The 23,122-nt window shown below is 52.4% G+C and overlaps 1 protein-coding gene across 1 annotated transcript in view; it reads left to right on the top strand.

Moving 5' to 3' along the window:
• The window catches only part of LOC112617375 (protein unc-13 homolog A), a gene marked incomplete at both ends in the record, with an annotated part of 36,938 nt that overhangs the window by 9,695 nt on the left and 4,121 nt on the right, over positions 1-23,122 (top strand). Inside the window, 14 exons of the mRNA XM_025374143.1 lie at positions 2,861-3,068; positions 5,350-5,862; positions 6,364-6,472; positions 8,644-8,690; positions 12,926-13,004; positions 13,162-13,167; positions 13,521-13,592; positions 13,853-14,072; positions 15,153-15,380; positions 16,512-16,653; positions 16,780-16,949; positions 20,187-20,302; positions 21,614-21,777; positions 22,507-22,657. Coding sequence (XP_025229928.1) covers positions 2,861-3,068; positions 5,350-5,862; positions 6,364-6,472; positions 8,644-8,690; positions 12,926-13,004; positions 13,162-13,167; positions 13,521-13,592; positions 13,853-14,072; positions 15,153-15,380; positions 16,512-16,653; positions 16,780-16,949; positions 20,187-20,302; positions 21,614-21,777; positions 22,507-22,657 — 2,225 coding nt within the window. The remainder of the gene's footprint in view (positions 1-2,860; positions 3,069-5,349; positions 5,863-6,363; positions 6,473-8,643; positions 8,691-12,925; positions 13,005-13,161; positions 13,168-13,520; positions 13,593-13,852; positions 14,073-15,152; positions 15,381-16,511; positions 16,654-16,779; positions 16,950-20,186; positions 20,303-21,613; positions 21,778-22,506; positions 22,658-23,122) is intronic.

Here is a 23,122-nt window from a genome sequence, read left to right on the forward strand (position 1 = left end):
GGACAGAGAGAGAGACCCCCTCAAAAAAAAAAAAAAAAAAAACAAACCCAAAAACCAAACAAACAGAACAAAACACCAATGCAGCTAAAGCTGATAGATAATTGGGTCAAAAAGGAAAGACAATTGAGCTAAAAACAGACCATTGGGTCAAAACAAAAGTGGTTGAAAATAGCCAGAAGCAGGCAATTTGGTCAAGAGCTACTTAGTAGAAAGCAGAGCCTGGGCAAAAGCAAAAAGAATTCAATTCAAAGTAATTTACCCTTCATAAGCAGATAATTTGTCAGGGGAAAAAAAAAAAAAAAAAAAAACTGGGTGAACATGTGCACAGCCTCATGCAATTTGGCTGGAAACATCTCAGCCCGGTCAAGGACAATTGGGTAGAAAGAATGCTGGCCGGCCAAGGTGGCTCATGCCTGTAATCCCAGCACTTTGGGAGGCTGAGGCGGGAAGATTGCTTGAGCCCAGGAGTTCAAGATCAGCCTGGGCAATATAGCAAGATCCCATCTCTACAAAATAATAAGTAAATAAAATTAGCTGGGCGTGGTGGTGCATACCTGTGGTCCCAGGTACTCTGTAGTCTGAGGTGGGAGGATCTCTTGAGCCCAGGAGGTCGAGGCTTCAGTGAGCTATGAAAGCGCCACTGCACTCCAGCCCAAGTGAGAGAGACTCTGTCTAAATGAATGGATGAATACAGCAAAAGTCTGAAGGTTTCACTCATTGCTCTGAGACTTTGGGGTCTGGGCGTTTCTTCATTTTTTCACATCCTCTTCCCCTACCCCATACTTCTCATGTTTTCTTCATGGACTACTTTTTTTTTTTTTTTTTTTTTTTTTTGATACAGGGTCTCATTCTGTCGCCCAGACTGCAGTGCAGTGGCGTAATCGTAGTTCACTGCTACCTCGATCTCCTGGGCTCAAGCAATGCTCTTGCCGTAGCCTCCCAAATAGCTGGGACTACAAGCGCCCACCACCACACCCAGCTAATTTTTAAATTTTTTAAAGAGATGGGGTCTTACTCCATCCTGGCTAACACAGTGAAACCCTGTCTCTACTAAAAATACAAAAAATTAGCCGGACGTGGTGGCAGGCGCCTGTAGTCCCAGCTATTCTGGAGGCTGAGGCAGGAGAGCTTGCAGTGAGCGGAGCTTGTGCCACTGCACTCCAGCCTGGGCAACAGAGTGAGACTCTGTCTCAAAAAAAAAAAAAAAAAAAAAAAAAAAAAGATGGGGTCTTGCTGTTGCCCAGGCTGATCTTGAACTCCTGGGCTCAAGTGATCCTCCTGCCTTGGCCTCCCAAAGTGCTGAGATTACAGGCATGAGCCACTGCACCTGGCCCATGGACTACATTTTACTTTACTTTTATTTTATTTTGTTTTTTGGAGACAGGCTCTGTGTCACCCAGCCTGGAGTGCAGAGGTGTGATCTTGGCTTGTGGCAGCCTCCGCCTCCTGGGTTCAAAAGATTCTCCTGCCTCATCCTCCCAAGGAATTGGGATTACAGGCACCTGCCACCACACCCGGCTAATTTTTGTATTTTTATTTTTTTATTTTTTATTTTTATTTTTATTTTTATTTTTTTTGAGACAGAGTCTGGCTCTGTCGCCCAGGCTGGAGTGCAGTGGCCGGATCTCAGCTCACTGCAAGCTCCGCCTCCTGGGTTCACACCATTCTCCCGCCTCAGCCTCCCGAGTAGCTGGGACCACAGGCGCCCGCCACCTCGCCCGGCTAATTTTTTGTATTTTTTAGTAGAGACGGGGTTTCACCGTGTTAGCCAGCATGGTCTCGATCTCCTGACCTCGTGATCCGCCCATCTCGGCCTCCCAAAGTGCTGGGATTACAGGCTTGAGCCACCGCGCCCGGCCAATTTTTGTATTTTTAGTAGAGACAGGGTTTTGGTATGTTGCCCAGGCTGGTCTCAAACTCCTGGCCTCAGGTAATCTGCCCGCCTTGGCCTCTCAAAGTGCTGGGATTTCAGGTGTGAGCCACTGTGCCCAGCCTTTGCTTTACTTTTATCATTCTTTTTAATTAAAAAAATTTAAAAGATTGCATTATTGAAATCTTTTTTTTCAGAAGGTACAGCAAAGAATAAAGAAGAAAATGTACAATCCCCAATTATGCCACCACCCAGACATGTGGCTTTTAGAATTGGAATTTTTTTTTTTAGGATTTAGAAAACAAACTGTTCTTTTTTCTAAGGAAACCAAACTAAACCAAAATATCTTTTAGTTCTTATTAAACATGAAGTTTGGCAACTCTACCATATTCCATTTTAGCAATAGATTCTGAGTGTGTGGTGGTTTTGCCAAGCTAAGAATCTAATCCTTTTTGAAACAGACAGAACCATGTCTCAGCATCTTCTTAGTTCTTGTACATGTAAGTTCAGGTCTGGGGTCCTCACCCTCAGATATCAGGAAATCTCTAAGGGTTAAAGGGCATTCCCTCCACCTTGAACTCCTGATCTTCCTCCAACTTCCTCCTGTTTGTGTGACTCCTGTTATGGAAACTAACTGTCCAGCGGAAAAAATCCCATCTCATTTTCAGAGATCCTGACCTTGAACAAAGTTGTTCCTCACATTTGAGCTGAAAGATGCCCTCTATTTTGTCCCTGTTTTCTTGACCTTGGAGAACCTACACTAGCACCTAGACTGTAGGTCCAATTTGACCCACATAAAGCAAAGTAGGGTTTTCACCTCCCTTGTTCTGAAGCCTAAATCTCTATTAACATGACCCACAATTCTTTATCCATACTAGTAAAAAATTCTCTTCTTCAGTAGCAGCACCCTAAGTCTGGGAAACTATATTGGCCGCCATCATGTGCACTCTTTCTTCCTCACCCTCTTCCCATACCTCCTCTCTCTTCCAGACGATGACCCCGACAGTGCAGTGGATGATCGCGACAGTGACTACCGCAGTGAAACGAGCAACAGCATCCCGCCGCCCTATTACACTACTTCGCAACCCAACGCCTCAGTCCACCAGTATTCTGTTCGCCCACCACCCCTGGGTTCCCGGGAATCCTACAGTGACTCCATGCACAGTTATGAGGAGTTCTCTGAGCCGCAGGCCCTCAGGTAGGTGCCGTGGAGTGTAGTGTGCACGTGTATGAGGGTCCTGCTGTGTCTCCTGGAGTGGAGAGAGAGGTTGGGGGCTGGACGGAGCTGGAGGTGGAGTTCCAGGAGGGCAGAATTCACATTTTCTTGTGGGAATGAGCCCTTTTTTTCTTTTCCTTTTTTTTTTCAAGACGGAGTCTTGCTCTGTCACCCAGGCTGGAGTGCAGTGGCACCATCTCGACTCACTGCAACCTCCGCCACCCAGGTTCAAGCGATTCTCCTGCCTCACCTCCCGATTACAGGCACACGCCACCACCAAGCCCGGCTAATTTTTGTACTTTTAGTAGAGACAAGGTTTCACCATGTTGGTCAGGCTGGTCTCAAACTCCTGACCTCAAGTGATCCACCCACCTCGGCCTCCCAAAGTGCTAGGATTACAGGGGTGAACCACTGCACCCAGCCTCTTTCTTTTTTTTTATTTTTGTATTTTATTTTATTTTATTTTTTTTGAGACGGAGTCTGGCTCTGTCACCCAGGCTGGAGTGCAGTGGCCGGATCTCAGCTCACTGCAAGCTCCGCCTCCCAAGTTTAAGCCATTCTCCTGCCTCAGCCTCCCGAGTAACTGGGACTACAGGCACCCGCCACCTCGCCCGGCTAGTTTTTTGTATTTTTCAGTAGAGACGGAGTTTCACCGTGTTAGCCAGGATAGTCTCGATCTCCTGACCTCGTGATCCGCCCGTCTCGGCCTCCCAAAGTGCTGGGATTACAGGCTTGAGCCACCGCGCCCGGCCCAGCCTCTTTCTTTACCCAAAAGCTTGCAAGAAAATTCTACACAGCCAGGCATGGTGGCTGGAGTGCAGTGGCACCATCGTGACTTAATGCAGCCTTGAACTCCTGGGCTCAAGCGATCCTCCCACCTCAGCCTCCCCAGTAGCTGGGACTACAGGCACAGGCCACCACACCAAGCTAATTTATTTTTATTTTTTTGTAGAGATGGGGGTCTTGTTCCATTGCCCGGGCTGGTGTTGAACCCCTTTTTATTCCTCTAGCATCCCTGAGGCTGGCCAGGGAAGAGGGTCCCAGGCACTAAGATTGGAGGAGGTATCTAATCAGGAGATGATAAGGTTTGTTGAGTGACTAAGTGAATGATTAGAAGAGGGCTGAGTGGCAGCCTCTATGTTCCCCTGCCTGCACTTAGACAGACAGATATTCCTGTTGATGCTGAGCACGATCCTGGGTTCATATAAGCAGCATATAACCGAAGGCCTGACCTGGCCAGAGAGTGGGGGGCATTCGCACGAGTAAGTGATGTTTCAGTGGGTACCAGAGGATGGGTAGGAGTTTTCTAGATAAAGCAGACAAGGAAGAGACCATGGCAAGTACACAGGTTTATGGTGTTGGAGAGACAATGAGGTGGCCGGTGTGGCTGGAATGGAGGAGGTGGGGAGAAGTGGAGGGAGGTATGCAGGGGGAGTTTGGAGGGTATGGGCCACACAGGGCTAGCACAGATTTTATTGCAAGGCACTAGGGAGCCATGGTAGGATTTAGAGCAGGGGAGGGAGGTGATTGGATTTACGACTCCCTGTGGCTTCCAAGGGAAGCAGGAACTGTGGGGACAGCATCTGGTAGAGACAGCCGAGGCTGGCCTGGGGTGGGGCCGAGGGTACAGGGAAGTGAATGCATTTCCTATACTTTTTCGAGGTGGAGGCCAGGAGACATGCTGCAGGGCTGTGGTGATGGCGCTGACCCTGAGTTCCCAGCACAGTCAATTGCCTGTCTTCCATAGACCGAAAATGCCACAAAAGCGGGGATTTTTTTTTTTTTTTTTTTTTTTTTTTTTTTTTTTTGAGATGGAGTTTCACTGTTGTTGCCCAGGCTGGAGTGCAATGGCATGATCCCAGCTCACTGCAACCTCCGCCTCCCGGGTTCAAGTGATTCTTCTGCCTCAGCCTCCCGAGTAGCTGGGATTACAGGCATACGCCACCACGCCCAGCTAATTTTTTGTATTTTTAATAGAGACAGGGTTTCACCATGTTGGCCACGCTGGTCTTGAACTCCTGACCTCAGGTGATCTGCCCACCTCAGCCTCCCTAAGTGCTGGGATTCCAGGCGTGAGCCACTGTGCCCGGCCAAAAGGGGGAATTTTTATTTTTTCTGATCATGGCTGTGTTTTCTGACCCCTAGAGCAGGACGTGGCACAGAGTAGGTGCTTAATCGGTGATGAGTCAATGCCTGTGTGACTGGGGCTCAGGTGGGCAGTGACTCGGTACTCCGGTGCCTGAACCCTGTTTCATCCCCACAGCCCCACGGGTAGCAGCCGCTACGCCTCCTCAGCGGAGCTGAGCCAGGGAAGCTCTCAGCTGAGTGAGGACTTCGACCCCGACGAGCACAGCCTGCAGGGCTCCGAGATGGAGGACGAGCGGGACCGGGACTCCTACCACTCCTGCCACAGCTCGGTCAGCTATCACAAAGACTCACCTCGCTGGGACCAGGATGAGGAGGAGCTGGAGGAGGACCTGGAGGACTTCCTGGAGGAGGAGGAGCTGCCTGAAGACGAGGAGGAGCTGGAGGAGGAGGAGGAGGTGCCTGACGATTTGGGCAGCTATGCCCAGCGTGAAGAGGTGGCTGTGGCTGAGCCCAAAGACTTCAAACGCATCAGCCTCCCGCCAGCTGCCCCAGGGAAGGAGGACAAGGCCCCATTGGCACCCACCGAGGCCCCCGACACGGCCAAGGTGGCCCCCAAGCCAGCCACACCCGAGGAGGTGCCTGCAGCTGAGCAGATCGCTGAGGCTGAGCCCCCCAAGGCCGAGGAGAGGTAACAGGAGGGGACCAAGGGGCCAGAGGGGCTGCCAGAAGGTCACAGGGTCAATAGGGCTGTGACGGGGTCAGTGTGAACCTGGGCAGTTGCCAGGGCTGAAGTTGTCACAGGCCCTTGGGTTTCTTAAAGGGATCAGAGGTGACAGAGCAGAGTACAGGGGTCAAAGAGGGTTCAGGGGCGTCATGAAGGGGTCTTAGAGGTTGTGACCTTAGGGGTTGCTGGGCTCAGGGAGGTCAAGATCCTGGGCAAATGGGGCGCCAGAGGGACTGGGCTGGTGAAAAGGAAGCTGGGGAACAGTGAAGTGTCAGAGAAGCGTTGGGTGTGTGGGAAGGGGTGAGGGGCACCGAGGTGGGCCAGGGGACACAGGTGGGTCCCCATGTCTTTGAGGGGTCAGAGATACCATGGGGAGCCGCGCATCACTTTCACAGCTGGAGGGTCGAGGGAAGGTCAGGAGTCATGGAGAGCCAGCCCGGAGCCTCATAGCGTTCCCTGCCTCAGTTTCAGGCCGAGAGAGGATGAGGAAGGCCAGGAGGGGCAGGACTCCATGTCCAGGGCCAAGGCCAACTGGCTGCGTGCCTTCAACAAGGTGCGGATGCAGCTGCAGGAGGTGAGTGACACGCCCAGCCATGCCCCTGCCACACTCAGCCAGGCCATGCCCAATGCCATGCCCACACATGGTTTGGCCACACCCACACCTAAATTGGCCACGCCCAACACCCCACCTGCACCCAAGCCTAGCCTGGGTATGCCTAGTGCAGTCCGCACACTGTGCCCATGCAACACCCACCCTGACCCTTCCTTAGCTACGCACGCACACAGCCCAGGGTATCCCCATGACCTGTCCACACTAGCCTGGCTATGCTCACTCTCAAACCCCACACCAAGTCTGGTCCCACCCATCCCCAGCCCAACCTCCTCCCCAGTGTCAGCCTGGGGTTTCTTAGTCAAGAGGGAGGAGAGAAAACTGAGGCTGAAACAGGGCTGAAGTCATGGTTAGGGATCAAGGTCAGGGTTAGTTCAGCTATCAAAGATCAGAGGTCAGGGTTAGAATTGGTGTTAGGCAAAGGGGTCAGTGCTTAGGGTCAAATTGGAAGTCATCGTCAGGGTTAGGGAAAACTCTGGGGCCGGGTCAGTAGGGGAGTAGGAATCAAGGGAAGGAATTAGCATCAGGGTCAAGGTGACTGTTCAGATGGGCAGCAGGATTGAGGCCATTGATTTATTCTTTCATTCAGCTCACCCTGGGCTGGGGACAGCTGTGTTGCTCTCCAGGGTTACCCTCCAAACTGCAGTAGGATTGGCAGGAGGAGATTCTAAACAGGCTTCCAGAGGTTTAGACCATCAAATATCAGAGCCACAAAAATACCAAAGGAAATTTCTCATCAGTTTTAAAATAGAAATCTATTTTTTGACTCAGCGATACATACATATGGTTCTAAATGAGACAGATGGAAGAGTACACAGTGAAAAGGCTATTGGATAACTTTCACTACGTCAAGAAATTAAATTGAAACAATAGCAGCTACTATTGGAACTATGTGATATACAAGAAAAACAAACTATGGAACTAGTAATATGACAAGAAAAAGACACATGGAGGGCTCTCTGGGTTTCATAGGAAAAGTATAAAACTAATCCAAGGCAATCAGGAAAACTCCCTGGAGGAGATGACACTTAAGGAAAAGTGACATCCAAAATATTTCAACAATATTTCAGGAGCTCACGCCTGTAATCCCAGCAATTTGGGAGGTTGAGACGGGAGGATCACCTGAACTCAGGAGTTTGAGACCAGCCTGGGCAACGTAGTGAGACCTCATCTCTAAAAGAAAAAAAAAAAAAAAAAAAAATTCAGAGCTGGGCATGGTGGCTCACGCCTGTGATCCCAGCACTTTGGGAGGCTGAGGTGGGTGGATCGCCTGAGGTCAGGGGTTCAAGACCAGCCTGGCCAACATAGTGAAACCCCATCTCTACTAAAAATACAAAAAAATTAGCTGGGCGTGGTGGTGGGCGCCTGTAATCCCAGCTACTAGGGAGGCTGAGGCAGGAGAATCGCTGGAACCCAGGAGGCAGAGGTTGCAGTGAGCTGAGATTGCACCACTGCACTCCAGCCTAGGCAACAAAAGGGAAACTCCATCTCAAAAATATTTCGGGAGCTGAGTGTGGTGGCTCATGCGTGTAGTCCCAGCTACTCAGGAGGCTGAAGCAGGAAGATATATGAGGCCGGCAGTTCAAGACCAGTCTGGGCAATATAGCAAGACCCTGTCTTTAAAAAAACCAAACACACCCTCAATATTTCAGAACAGAAGAGTACTGCCTGTCTTCCTCATAGGACTCCCCCATGTTAACCCTTTAGTTACAAGATGGAGGGAAGGTAGGGGGCATAGATCCCGGTTCTATGCTGAGACCTGAATGATAAATAGAGGCTGGTTGGCTGCAGAAGGTGGAAAGAGGTACAAGCTGAAGTCACAACTCCTGGAAAGGGCCCGGGGCCAGAGAGCAGATGAACAAGTGAGACTGTAGGGGGTTTAGGGAATAAGCAATGAAGAGACAGGTCCATTGAGGTGGTTGAAAAAAGGGAGCTTCTTTCTCCCCCAGCCCATCTTACAGATGGACAAAGTAAGGCCCAGAGATAGCCAGGGAACTTCCTAAAATCACTCAGCCAGGACTAGGACCCAGGCCATCTGACTCCCAGCCCAGAGGGGAGTCAGAAGTGGGTGTGGAGCCTGCTCTGGGAAGGGGAGGGACAGCCACACTGACCATATCTGTTTGTCTGTCCTGCAGGCCCGGGGTGAAGGAGAAATGTCCAAATCGCTATGGTTCAAAGGCGGGTAAGTATTGGAACTGTGAGCTGTGGGTGGAAGATTTGAACCCCGAGCCCAAAGCTGGTTTGCGCCTGAGCCTCAGCCCAGAGAGGATGGGGAGGGGTTCCATTTAGACAGAGGACAAATTGAGCTTGGGCAAAATATGTCACTTTCATAAGGTACACAACCACACGTAGACGCAAAAGACAGTAATCTTTGACGATAGGGCCGGGTGCAGTGGCTCGTGCCTGTAATCCTAGCACTTTGGGAGGCCGAGGCAGGAGGATCATTTGAGGTCAGGAGTTCAAAACCAGCCTGGCCAATATGGTGAAACCCTGTCTCTACTAAAAATACAAAAATTAGCTGGGCGTGGTGACAGGCACCTGTCATCCCAGCTACACGGGAGGCTGAGGCAAGAGAATTACTTGAACCCAAGAGGCAGAGGTTACAGTGAGCCGAGATCGCACCACTGCACTCCAACCTGGGTGACAGAGCGGGATGCTGTCTCAAAAATAAACAAACAAATACATAGGTAAATAAATGTAAGATAAAGCAGATACTATTAGGACTAGACATTATTGGGAAATATACACTATACATTTGTAATCCCGGAGCAAAATTTTTGCTTTGATTTCTATTTTTAAATCTCTTTGATGATTGCTACAGTTGTGGGCTCTTTAATTAAAGATAGTTGTTTAGTCTTCATTGGAGCATGTGGTCACATCTAACCTCTTATGTTATGGATTTTCAGGTGAGAGGATGCACAAGATATTTTAAAAATATGCTCAGGTTTTAAAATAGCAGCACGATAGTGACCTTCCTTGTACGTCCTTGGCAAACAGGCAGGGAGACAGCAACTGGGATTGCTTAATAAATGAGCAGGTGCCCCAGCTTGAGAGCCTTGGATGCAGGGCCTGAAATGGGGATTCCTGTGCACGTGATTTATGAAGGATGTGCTCTCAGAAGAAACCTGTCAGACAGGGGGAGGCTGCCGAGAAAAGATGTGGTTTTTTTTTGTTTTTTTTTTTTTTGAGACGGAGTCTCGCTGTGTCGCCCAGGCTGGAGTGCAGTGGCGCCATCTCGGCTCACTGCAAGCTCCGCCTCCTGGGTTTACGCCATTCTGCTGCCTCAGCCTCCGAGTAGCTGGGACTACAGGCGCCCGCCACCACGCCCGGCTAGTTTTTTGTATTTTTAGTAGAGACCGAAAAGATGTGGTTTAGGAGTCTCAAAGCCTCAGGTGGCTCCTGCAAAAAGCTTTGTAGGTTGAATAGCCCTGCAGGGCTTGTCTGGAATCGTTGGCTGCAGGCACCTATCTCATTGGCCAATGAAAACATTTTGGGGCCAGGCGTGGTGGCTCACGCCTGTAATCCAACACTTTGGGAGGCTGAACTCCTGAAGCCTGACGTCAGGAGTTCAAGACCAGCCAGGCCGGCCGGGCACGGTGGCTCACCCCTGTAATCCCAGCACTTTGGGAGGCTGAGGTGGGCGGATCATGAGGTCAGGAGATCGACACCATCCTGGCTAACACGGTGAAACCCCGTCTCTACTAAAAATACAAAAAATTAGCCGAGCATGGTGGCGGGTGCCTGTAGTCCCAGCTACTTGGGAGACTGAGACAGGAGAATAGTGTGAACCCAGGAGGCAGAGCTTGCAGTGGGCCGAGATCGCGCCACTGCACTCCAGCCTGGGCAACAGAGCGAGACTCCGTCTCCAAAAAAAAAAAAAAAAAAAAAAAAGACCAGCCAAGCCAACATGGTGAAACCCCGTCTCTACTAAAAAATACAAAAATCGGCCGGGCGCGGTGGCTCAAGCCTGTAATCCCAGCACTTTGGGAGGCCGAGGCGGGTGGATCACGAGGTCAGGAGATCGAGACCATCCTGGCTAACATGGTGAAACCTCGTCTCTACTAAAAATACAAAAAACTAGCCGGGCGTGGTGGCGGGCGCCTGTAGTCCCAGCTACTCCAGAGGCTGAGGCAGGAGAATGGCGTGAACCATTCTCCTGCCTCAGGAGAATGGCAGGGAGGCGGAGCTTGCAGTGAGCCGAGATCGCGCCACTGCACTCCAGCCTGGGTGACACAGCGCCAGACTCCGCCTCAAAAAAAAAAAAAAAAAAATACAAAAATCAGCCAGGTGTCGTGGTGCATGCTTGTAACCCCAGCCACTTGGGAGGCTGAGGCTGGAGAATCGCTTGAGGCTAGAAGTTCAAGACCAGCCTGGGCAACATAGTGAGACCCCCCCCGTCTCTACAAAAAAAATTTTTTTTAATTAGCTGCATGTGGGCCGGGTGCAGTGGCTCATGCCTGTAATCCCAGCACTTTGGGAGGCCGAGGCGGGTGGATCACCCAAGGTCAGGAGTTTGAGACCAGCCTGGCCAACATGGTGAAACCCCATCTCTACTAAAAATACAGAAAATTAGTCAGGTGTGGTGGTGGGCACCTGTAATCCCAGCTAGTTGGGAGGCTGAGACAGGAGAATTGCCTGAACCCAGGAGGCAGAGGTTGCAGTGAGCCAAGATCATGCCATTGCATTCCAGCCTGGGCGACAGAGCGAGATTCCATCTTAAAAAATAAATAAATAAATAACTAGGTGTTGTGGCGTACACCTGTGGTCCCAGCTACTCAGGAGGCTGAGGTGGGAGGATTGCTGGAGCCCAGGAGGTGGAGGCTACAGTGAGCCGTGATTGCACCACTGCACTCCAGCCTAGGTGACAGAATGAGATCTTGTCTCAAAAGAAGTCTGGGCACGGTGGCTGACGCCTGTAATCTCAGCGCTTTGAGAGGCCAAGGTGGGCGGATTGCCTGAGGTCAGGAGTTTGAGACCAGCCTGGCCAACATGGTGATACCTTGTTTTTACTAAAAATACAAAAATTAGCCAGGCACGGTGGTGGGCACCTGTAATCCCAGCTATTTGGGGAGCTGAGGCAGGAGAATCGCTTATACTTGGGAGGGGGAGGTTGCAGTGAGCCAAGAAAGGTTTTATTTTTTATTTATTTTTTATTTTATTTTATTTTATTTTTGATACAGAATCTCACTCTGTCACCCAGGCTGGAGTGCAGTGGCACAATCTCAACTCACTGCAACCTCTGCCTCCGGGGTTCAAGCAATTCTCCTGCCTCAGCCTCTTGAGTAGCTGGGATTACAGGCACGTGCCACCACGCCCAGCTAATTTTTGTATTTTTAGTACAGACGGGGTTTCACCATGTTGGTCAGGTTGCTCTCAAACTCCTAACCTCAGGTGATGCACCTGCCTTGGCCTCCCAAAGTTCTAGGATTATAGGCGTGAGCCGCCACACCCGGCCTCATCTGTATTTTAGTATATTATTTAGATTTGCCTTAATTTACGTTTTTTTTTTTTTTTTGAGACGGAGTCTTGCTCTGTCGCCCAGGCTGGAGTGCAGTGGCGCGATCTCCGCTCACTGCAAGCTCCGACCCCCCGGGTTCACGCCATTCTCCTGCTTCAGCCTCCTGAGTAGCTGGGACTACAGGCGCCCGCCACCTCGCCCGACTAGTTTTTTTTTTTGTATTTTTTAGTAGAGATGGGGTTTCACCATGTTAGCCAGGATGGTCTCGATCTCCTGGCCTCGTAATCCGCCCGCCTCGGCCTCCCAAAGTGCTGGGATTACAGGCTTGAGCCACCGCGCCCGGCCTAATTCACGTTTTCATTCAAGGTGGGCAACTACATCATCTGCCCATTTTTCAGATGAGGAGGTTGAGGCCTGGTGTCTCCATTTCTTAGGACTGCTATCACAAAGTACCACAACCGGGAGGCTTAAAACCACAGCAATGTATTCTCTCGCAGTTCTGGAGGCCAGAAGTCTGAAATCAAGGCATTGGTAGGGCCACGCTCCCTCTGAAATCTGTAGAAGAGAATTCCTCCCCTGCCTCTTCTAGCTTCTAGTTTGCTTGAAATCCTTGGCCACCGAGTATTGGTTTGTAGATATGTCACTCCTTGCCTCAGCCGTCATGCAGCCGCCTTCTCCCCATGTATCTCTTCTTCTAAGGGCACCAGTCATATTAGATTAAGCATCTACCCTCCTCCAGTATGACCTTATCTTAACGAATTCATCTCCGACAACCCCGTTTCCAAATAAAGTCACCTTCTGAGGTAGTGGGGGTTAGGGCATCAACATCTCTTTTTCTTGCCGGACCCAATTCAACCCTTTAACACCTGCGAAGGTTGAGTATTCTCTCCAGGGCTCGAGTGATGTCTCTGTGAGGAATGGGGACATCTGGGCCCTCAATGTCCCTCTGTGTCTTACAGCCCAGGAGGTGGTCTCATCATCATCGACAGCATGCCAGACATTCGCAAGAGGAAACCTATCCCACTCGTGAGCGACCTGGTAAGCACCCTCGTCCTTTACTCCCCGAGCAGAGCAGGCCTGCAGTACACAACCTGTGGAACTGCCCGTGGTCAACCTGGGGTTGGGGGCTAGCTAGGAATTCTGTGAGACTAATGTAATCTGATTTCTACCCCTACGTGCTGCATGGACACTTCAGGCCATGGTGAGCGATGATGACATGGGCCCCTTGGGGTCTTCTCCCCAAATTCCCCCACTGGGATCTTCTAACAGGCCCCCAATTCATGGATTCTGGGGGAACCTTGCCATGTCCCACTGTGTTGCATGCTGTGAGTCAGGGGTGTGGGGCTGCTCACTTTCCAGGGTCCCTTCCAACTCAAAGCCTCTGTCACCTCCTAATTGTTTGTTGGGTCTGGCCCGGATGCTCTCGGTGACCTGTTTTCAATTTGCGGTTGTGGCTTCAAAATGTGGCTGCTGGCCCCATCCGTGGCTGTGAACTCTCCCGGTGGTAATCTCATGGATGTCAACCCCCGACTCCCTCTTCTGTGACCTCCCTAGTCCCTGGTCCAGTCCAGGAAAGCGGGCATCACCTCGGCCTTGGCCTCCAGCACGTTGAACAACGAGGAGCTGGTGCGTGGGGCACCCGTTTTTGCCCGGGTCAGGGATGGACTGTGCTGGGAGCCTCTGGAATTGTCCAAGCCTCTGTGGGTCCCTGGGAAGAGGAGGGGTGTGTGTGTGACACAGACTGGCAGAAGGCAGCGGGGATTCCGACAGCGTGGAGGCAGGGGAGGGGCTGGAACTTTACCGCGTTCAGTGCTGGGGCGGAGTTGGGGAGGACAGGGACAGCGCCAGGTTAGCCCCTACAAACCGCATCCCCTCCCTTCCTGCAGAAAAACCACGTTTACAAGAAGACCCTGCAAGCCTTAATCTACCCCATCTCGTGCACGACGCCACACAACTTCGAAGTGTGGACGGCCACCACGCCCACCTACTGCTACGAGTGCGAGGGGCTGCTGTGGGGCATCGCGAGGCAGGGCATGCGCTGCACGGAGTGTGGTGTCAAGTGCCACGAAAAGTGCCAGGACCTGCTCAACGCCGACTGCCTGCAGCGTGAGCGCAGGGCCTGAACGCAGGGTCGTGGGTTGGCGTGGGGAGCCCCCGAGCTTGCATGGCGGGGAAAGGCTGAAGGGGCAAGGCGATGGGTAGGGCACCATGGGGCGGGGCAAGGGGCGGGGCGTCGTGAGGCAGGGGAGGAACTGGGGGTGGGGTTAAAGAGGCAAGACTCTCTGGGGGCAGGGCTAGGGGGTCGAGCGATGGGGAAAGAAACGGGGAGGGTGTCAGAGAGGAGTGGGGCAGGGCTCAGGGACTAGCTAGGTTGTGCAAAGGACGGGCTTAGTGAGAAGAGGCAGCTCCCCTGGATAAAATGGGTTGGCTAGGGGTAGCTCTGAGAGGAAGAGGGGCTCAGAGAGGGAAGGGGTTCAGACTACGAGAGGACTGTGCAGGAGGGGGGTTGGAAGGGGGAGGGGACTCAGAGGAGGTGGGACCAAGAGAAAGGGAGGGGTCTCAGAGAAGGAAGGAGCTCAGAAATGTGGAGGGGACTCACAGGGGCTCAGAAATGTGGAGGGGACTCATAGGGGCTCAGAAATGTGGAGGGGACTCACAGGGGTGGGGATCAGAGATGCGGAGGGGATTCAGAGGAGTGGGGCTCAGACAGGCAGCGGGACTCAGAAGGGTGGGACTCAGAGGGGGCGGGGACTCAGAGGGGTGGGGCTCAGAGAAGGGGCGGGGACTCAGAGGGGTGGGACTCAGAGGGGGCAAGGACTCAGAGAGGGGCTCGGAGACTCACAGTTGTGGGACTCAGAGAAGGGGAGGAGACTCCAAGGGGTGGGATGCAGAGGGGGCGGGGACTCAGAGGGGTGGGGCTTAAGGAAGAGGCCTTAGAGGGGTGAGGACTCCAAGGGGTGGGAGGCAGAGAAGGGACATGGGGACTCAGAGGAGCATGGCTCCGAGAGGAGGTGAAAGGGTGAAGGGTCTGGGTGGGGTGTACAGAGAGTAGGTAGGAAACCGGCTTCAGGGGGTGACATCTGAGTTCCCGCAGTTGATGAGTGGGGGCGGAGCTCTCACCTTGGTGAGGAGCCACTAGGCAGGGGCGCTGGGGTCAGCACCGGCCTCGGCCTCGGGCGTCCTCAGGGGCTGCGGAGAAGAGCTCCAAGCACGGGGCGGAGGACCGGACGCAGAACATCATCATGGTGCTCAAGGACCGCATGAAGATCCGGGAGCGCAACAAGCCCGAGATCTTCGAGCTCATCCAGGAGATCTTCGCGGTGACCAAGACGGCGCACACGCAACAGATGAAGGCGGTCAAGCAGAGCGTGCTGGACGGCACGTCCAAGTGGTCCGCCAAGATCAGCATCACCGGTGAGGGGACGTGGGCCGCCACGGGGCCCCTCCTTCTCCACCCTCCGAGACCTGTCTCATGCCCTGTCCCATGGCCAGGTCCCTCTCCTTTGCAGCGTGCACTCAGTCTCGTGCATTCCATCCCATCTCCGCCTGTGCACGCATGTAGGGGGACATGCGTGCCTCCAAACGTCTGTTCAGGGCACTGTATCTGGGTGCGTCGTGGATGGTGCCTTCCAGAGTGAGACCCCAAGAAGAGGAATTGAGGGTGCATAGTTTATCTGGAAAGTGACCCCAGAAAGTCCTGGTGAGGGGCAAGGACTTGAGACAGGGATGGAAGGAGTCCTGAAGGCGATGCCTTGAGCAGACAATGCTATGGGCAACGGGCTCAGCCCATCATGGGGCCATTGGTGACAACATCGAGCATGCAGCTCAATGTGACCCCACTCAGGGGTGAGGATACTGGCATTTCTCCACACCCAGCCTCATGTGGGTTTCCCCATAAACAGACCCCAGGATGAGGATTTCAGGGTATATGGGTTATCCAGTGGGTGACCCCAGGATGGAACTGGGGTGGTGAGTTAGGAAGGGAAGGCACCCTGCAGGGGGCGCTAATGAGCAGGAGCTATCGGGGACAATGGGTTCTTGTGAGTGTCTGACCTCAGAGAGTTCACACCTGAGAGAGGTCCTACCCATGCGGGAGGCATCTGGGGCACCTTCCCATCCTTCATGGGTTGGGGGCTCCCTCCCTGCACTTTGGGAGGCTGAGGCTGAGGCAGGTGGATCACCTGAGGTCAGGAGTTCGAAACTGGCCTGGCCAACATGGTGAAACCCCATCTCTACTAAAAATGCAAAAAAATTAGCCGGACGCGGTGGCACGTGCCTGTAATCCCAGCTACTTGGGAGACTGACGCAGGAGAATTGCTTGAACCTGGGAGGCAGAGGTTGCACTCCAGCCTGGGTGACAAGCAAAACTCAGTCTCAGAAACAAACAAACAAAAAACCTTTCTAGCAAGCCCAGCGTGCCCTGCCATTGCTCTTCAGCCATGCTGCAGGCGTCCCAATTATTGGCCTGTAGCGTGTGGCAGTGACTGTTCCCAGCATGCCTCGCTCCTAGAGTGCACACCTGTGTATGCCCTCTGTGTCTTCCAGTGGTCTGCGCGCAGGGCTTGCAGGCAAAGGACAAGACGGGATCCAGTGACCCCTATGTCACTGTCCAGGTCGGGAAGACCAAGAAACGGACAAAAACCATCTATGGGAACCTCAACCCGGTGTGGGAGGAGAATTTCCACTTGTAAGTGCCTGGCTAGGTCCCTGGCCCCGTGTGGGGCACCCTGCTGGGGCAGCCAAAAGAGGGCTCCAAGCATAGGACTCACACTGGCCGCCTGACCCCCGCCTCTGCCTCCTCCTCCTGCCACAGTGAATGTCACAATTCCTCCGACCGCATCAAGGTGCGCGTCTGGGACGAGGATGATGACATCAAATCCCGCGTGAAACAGAGGTTCAAGAGGGAATCTGATGATTTCCTGGGGCAGACGATCATTGAGGTGCGGACGCTCAGCGGCGAGATGGACGTGTGGTACAACCTGGGTGAGAGAAGCTGGGTTCTGAAGGGGGTGGGGACGGGTCCCAGGGATCCAGCCAGAACTGGAGCCCATGAAGAGCGGAGAGATGCATTCTCAGGAGGAGTTTGGTCGAGGACCATAATCTGATGGGGAATCCAGGGTCTAGGAGCCCAATATGATGGGAGCAGGAAGCACCCATGCCAGGAGGGTGGGCAGAGCCCAGAAACCTCTTAGTTCAGCTTAGAAGGGAGGGTGGGGACAGAATCTCCATGTCCTAGTCTAATGGGGGAGGCAAGAAGCAAGAACTGGGAATCCTAGTCTGAGGGGAGAGACAGAGACCTAGGAACCAAATCTAAGAAAGAAGATTGAGCTTTAAGAATCCTGGCTGGAGGCCGGGCGCGGTGGCTCACGCCTGTAATCCCTGCACTTTGGGAGGCCGAGGCGGGCGGATCACGAGGTCAGGAGATCGAGACCATCCTGGCTAACACGGTGAAACCCTGTCTCTACTAAAACACAAAAAATTAGCCGGGCGCGGTGGCGGGCGCCTGTAGTCCCAGCTACTTGGGAGGCTGAGGCAGGAGAATGGCGCGGACCCGGGAGGCGGAGCTTGCAGTGAGCCGAGATCGCGCCACTGCACTCCAGCCTGGGCGACAGAGTGAAGACTCCGCCTCAAAAAAAAAAAAAAAAAAAAAAAAAGAATCCTGGCTGGGGCCAGGCATGGTGGCTCACACCTGTAATCCCAGCATTTTGGGAGGCTAAGGCAGGCGGATCAGCAGTTCGAGACCAGCCTGGCTAACATAGTGAAACCCCGTCTCCACTAAAAATATAAAAATTAGTCCGACGTGGTGTTGGGTGCCTGTAGTCCCAGCTACTCGGGAGGCTGAGGCAGGAGAATCGCTTGAACCCAAGAAGACGAGGTTGCAGTGAGCTGAGATCGTGCCATGGCACTCCAGCCTAGGTAACAAGAACAAAACTCGCTCTCACAAAAAAAAAAAAAAAAAAAAAGAATCCAGGCTGGGTGTGGCCAGTCACTTGAGTCCAGGAGTTTGAGACCAGCCTGGACAACATAGTGAAACCCCATCTCTATAAAAGATACAAAAATTAGCTAGGCGGGGTGATACTCACCTGTGGTCCCAGCTACTCTGGAGGCTAAGGTGGGAGGATCACCTGAGCCTGAGAGGTAAAGACTGCAGCGAGCTGTGATCGTACTGCTGCACTCCAGCCCAGGGAACAGAGACCCTTTCTCAAAAAACAAATATAGCCGGTTGCAGTGTCTCACACCTATAATCCCAATAGTTTGCGAGGCTGAGGCTGGCAGATCACTTGAGGTCAGGAGTTTGAGACCAGATTGTCCAACATGGCGAAACCCTGTCTCTACTAAAAATAACAAAAATTAGACAGGCATGGTGGCACGCGCCTGTAATCCCGGCTACTGGGGAGGCTGAGGCAGGACAATCGCTTGAACCCAGGAGGCAGAAGTTGCAGTAAGCCGAGATCAAGCCATGCACTCCAGCCTGGGCAACAAAGGGAGACTCCGTCTCAAAAAAAAAGAAGAAAAAAAAGGAATCCAGGCTGGGCATGGTGGCTCCCACCTGTAATCCCAACACATTGGTTGGGTGGCTGAGATGGGAGGATCACTTGAGCCCAGGAGTTCAAGACCAGCCTGGGCAACACAGCAAGGCCTTTGTCTCCATTAAAAAAAAAAAAAAATAGCTGGGTGTGGTGATGCATGCCTGTAGTCCCAGTCACTTGGGAGGCTGAGGTGGAAGCATCATTTGTGCCTGGGAGGTTGAAGCTGCAGTGAGCTATGATCATGCCACTGCACTCCAGTCTGGGTGATGGAGCGAGACTCTGTGTGCCCCCGACCCCCCACCACAAGAAAAGAATCCAGTCTAAAGAGGGAGGTATTGTTTGGGAATCCTAATCTGAGATGGCTGCTACAGATCCAAGAACCCTGTGTAAAGAAGTTGAGGCCAGGCGCGGTGGCTCACGCCTGTAATCCCAGCACTTTGGGAGGCTGAGGCAGGCGGATCATGAGGTCAGGAGATCGAGACCATCCTGGCTAACACGGTGAAACCCCGTCTTACAAAAAAATTAGCCGGGCGTGGTGGTGGGCGCCTGTAGTCCCAGCTACTCAGGAGGCTGAGGCAGGAGAATGGCGTGAACCCGGGAGGCGGAGCTTGCAGTGAACCGAGATTGCACCACTGCACTCCAGCCTGGGCGACAGAGCGAGACTCTGTCTCAAAAAGAAGTTGAGTAGAATCTGGGGAGTCCCATCTAATGGAGGAGGCAGAGTGTATGAGCCTAATCTGAGGGGTTAGAAAGGACCTAGCCTGAGAGAGGTGAGCAGAACCTCTTAGGTTGGAGGACATCTAGCTATCCATTCTGATGGGGGAGGCGGGAGAAAAGACCAGGGGTCCTAGTCTGAGGAGAGAGGGACAGACCCAGGAACCATGTCTAAGATGTATAGTCTCTGGGGAGCATGATTTGATGGGGGAGGCAGGGCCTGGGAGCTCAGACTGGGAAAGAAGCAGGGCCTAGGGCTGCTAGTCTAAGGAGGGAGGCACCTACCCAGGAACTTGATCTGAGTGAGGAAGCAAGGTCTGGGATCCTTGTTTGAAGGGAGAGACAGAGCTTAAGGAATTCTAGCCTAAGCGGAGAGACTCAAGCCTAGGGAGCCAATCAGAAGAGAGACACCAAGCCCTTAGCTTCCGGAAGTCTGGGAGGACTACAGAATCGTGCATCTATTAAAAATTGCCTTGGGAGGCCAAGGAGAGCGGATCACCCGAGGTCACGAGTTCAAGACCAGCCTGGCAAACATGGTGAAACCCTGTCTCTACTAAAAATAAAAAATTAGCTGGACGACGGATCTCAAAAAAAAAAAAAAAAAAAAAAAAAATTTGCCCACAGCTGGCCGGGCGCGGTAGCTTATGCCTGTAATCCAGTACTATGGGAGGCTGAGGCGGGTGGATCAGCTGAGGTCAGGAGTTTGAGACCAGCCTGGCAAACATGGTGAAACCCCGTCTCTACCAAAAGTACAAAAATTATCCAGGCATGGTGGCAGGCACCTGTAATTCCAGCTACCCGGGAGGCTGAGACAGGAGAATCGCTTGAACCCAGGAGGTGGAGGTTGCGGTGAGCCGAGATCGCCCCACTGCACTCTAACCTGGGCGACAAGAGCAAGACTCCGTCTCAAAAAAAAAAAAATTGCCCACGACTATAGTGGGAAGTTCTGACGCTGTCATCCTTTTCTGCCCTGCAGACAAGCGAACTGACAAATCTGCTGTGTCGGGTGCCATCCGGCTCCACATCAGTGTGGAGATCAAAGGCGAGGAGAAGGTGGCCCCATACCATGTCCAGTACACCTGTCTGCATGAGGTGAGGTTCATTGCTTGGCCCCTCCCATACCACCTCCACTCACCATTCCTGCCTGCCCGGCTCTTCCTCTTTCTGGCCACACTATCCACACTCTCCTGGCCTTCTGAAACTGCCCACCATGCCATTCCCTTTACCTGGAAAACTCCTCACTATCCATCAGGATCCAGATTCAGGGTCACCTCCTCTGAGAAGCCCTCCTTGGCCTCCAGGTTGACTCTCACTACTCACCATCAGGTTTTTCTTTCTATTCCAGCCCTTACCACTGAGGATTGGGCTGTTTGTGTCTGGGTATGTCTCCTCCAGCTGCCTGGGGTTCCTGGAAAGAACTGTATCCCCAGGAACTAGTTTGTTGAATGAATGCTGGTGAATGAATGAATGATTGAGTAGATGAATGAGTGATGAGTAGATAAAAGGATGGATGGAGAGATGGGTGAGTACATGGATGGATAGATGGATGAGTGGGTAGATTTGTGGCTAGATGTATGATGGATGGATGATCAGATGGATGGATATGTGACTGAACTATTGGAAGTATAGATGTGTGGAAGGGTGAATTTGGGGGTAATTGCTAGATGATGGATGGATATAGATGAATGATGGATGGATAACTTGATGAATGGATAGATAGATTGCTGGATAGATGGTTGAATGGGTGGATAGATGAGATGTTGGATGAGCAGAGTAAGATGTATTGGATGGGATGGATGGAAGTGTGATTGAGTTATTAGAAGGAAGATTGAGTAGATAGGTGAACTTGTTGATAGTCGGATGGGTAGATAGGTAGACGGATGGATGGATGGATGGATGGATAGATGGATGTACAGGCAGATGGACAAATGGATGAATGGGTGGGTGGGTGGGTGGATGAATGAAAGAATGTGTGGTTGAACTATTGCAAGTATTGATAAGTGGGTTCATAATTTCTGAGTATTTAGCTGGATGGTTGTGAGTAGTTGGTGGACAGATGAGGAATAGATGGATGGATGGATAAATTGATGGGTGGATGGATGGTTGGTTGTATGGAAGAATGCATGATTGGACAGGTGGATTAAGTTGTGGATCAATGTATGAGATGGATGGATGGATGGATGGGTGGATGGATGTGTGGTTGAACTACTGAAAGGTTGGAAGAGTGGATGGGTGAAATTTGGGGTAGTGAGATTGGTGGGTGTGTGGATGGATGAAACAGTAGATGAATGAATTAATGAATAAACAGGCAGATGGATGACATAAGCTGCCCCAGACCCTGGGACCTCTGACCCCTGGCGACCGCTTGCACTCTCCATGACACTTTCTTTCCCATGGTGGCAGAACCTGTTCCACTTTGTGACCGACGTGCAGAACAATGGGGTTGTGAAGATCCCGGATGCCAAGGGCGACGATGCCTGGAAGGTTTACTACGATGAGACAGCCCAGGAGATTGTGGACGAGTTTGCCATGCGCTACGGCGTTGAGTCCATCTACCAAGCCATGACGTGAGGCTGCAGGCTGGGGTGCAGGAAACAAGGGGGAGGTCACCAAGTGGGCACTGGCAGGTCTGGGGTGGGAGGGATTCTCAGGGGGAGGATCCAGAGAGGAAGTGGGCATGGTGGAGGGGGGGTGTTTTGTAATTCCCCTGGAGATCAGGACGGCGTTGTGGTTGACATCTGGAGTGACATGGAAGAGAAGAAGGAGTTAGAAGCAGAGATAGAGGCTGGGGACGGTGGCTTAAGCCTGTAATCCCAGCACTTTGGGAGGCCGAGGTGGGCGGATCACTCCAGGTCCAGGAGTTCAAGACCAACCTGGGCAACATGGTGACACCTCATCTCTACTAAAAATACAAAAGTTATCCAGGTGTGGTGGCGTGCGCCTGTAATCTCAGCTACTCGGGAGGTTAGGGTGGAAGAATCACTTGAACCCAGGCGGCGGAGGTTGCGGTCAGCCGAGATTGCGCCACTAAACTCCATCCTGGGTGACAGAATGAGACTCCATCTCAAAATAAATAAATGAATAAATAAATAAGAAGCAGAGTTAGAGCAACTCAAATGGATATAAAGATGGAGGGGAGAGGAGATGCAGAGACCCAAAGGGCAGAATCAAGCAGGGGATGGCTTGGGAGGTGACGGAGACCCACTCACAGATGCTATCTTGGAGGCATTCTAGGGGGGAACTTGGTCCATCCCAGCTGGACCCCTGGCCCAGTGCCTCCTGCTCCCTCTCTCCAGCCACTTTGCCTGCCTCTCCTCCAAGTATATGTGCCCGGGGGTGCCTGCCGTCATGAGCACCCTACTCGCCAACATCAATGCCTACTACGCGCACACCACCGCCTCCACCAACGTGTCTGCCTCTGACCGCTTCGCCGCCTCCAACTTTGGGGTCAGTCCTGGGGACTGGGACTGGAGAATGAGGGAGAGCCTAACTTTATGCCGGTCAGATCTGATGTGACTCCTGGGTCCCTAGTCTAGACCAGACTGCTGTGTGACTTTCCACCAATCACTACCCGTCTCTGAGCCTCCATTTACTCCTCTGTAGATTGCTATAGAATGGAGGCTGGGTGCGGTGGCTCATGCCTGTAATCCCAGCACTTTGGGAGGCTGAGGCGGGTGGATCACCTGAGGCCAGGAGTTCGAGACCAGCCTGGCCAACATGATGAAAACCCATCTCTACTAAAAATCCAAAAGAAAATTAGCCGGGGGTGGTGGCCTGTGCCTGTAGTCCCAGCTACTTGGGAGGCTGAGGCAGAAGAATTGCTTGAGCCTGGGAGTCAGAGGTTGCAGTGAGCCAAGATTGCGCCACTACACTCCAGCCTGGGCAACAGAGCAAGATTCTGTCTCAAAAAAT

This window comes from Theropithecus gelada, unplaced genomic scaffold, assembly GCF_003255815.1.
Source record: "Theropithecus gelada isolate Dixy unplaced genomic scaffold, Tgel_1.0 HiC_scaffold_16119, whole genome shotgun sequence".
Lineage (NCBI taxonomy): Eukaryota > Metazoa > Chordata > Mammalia > Primates > Cercopithecidae > Theropithecus > Theropithecus gelada.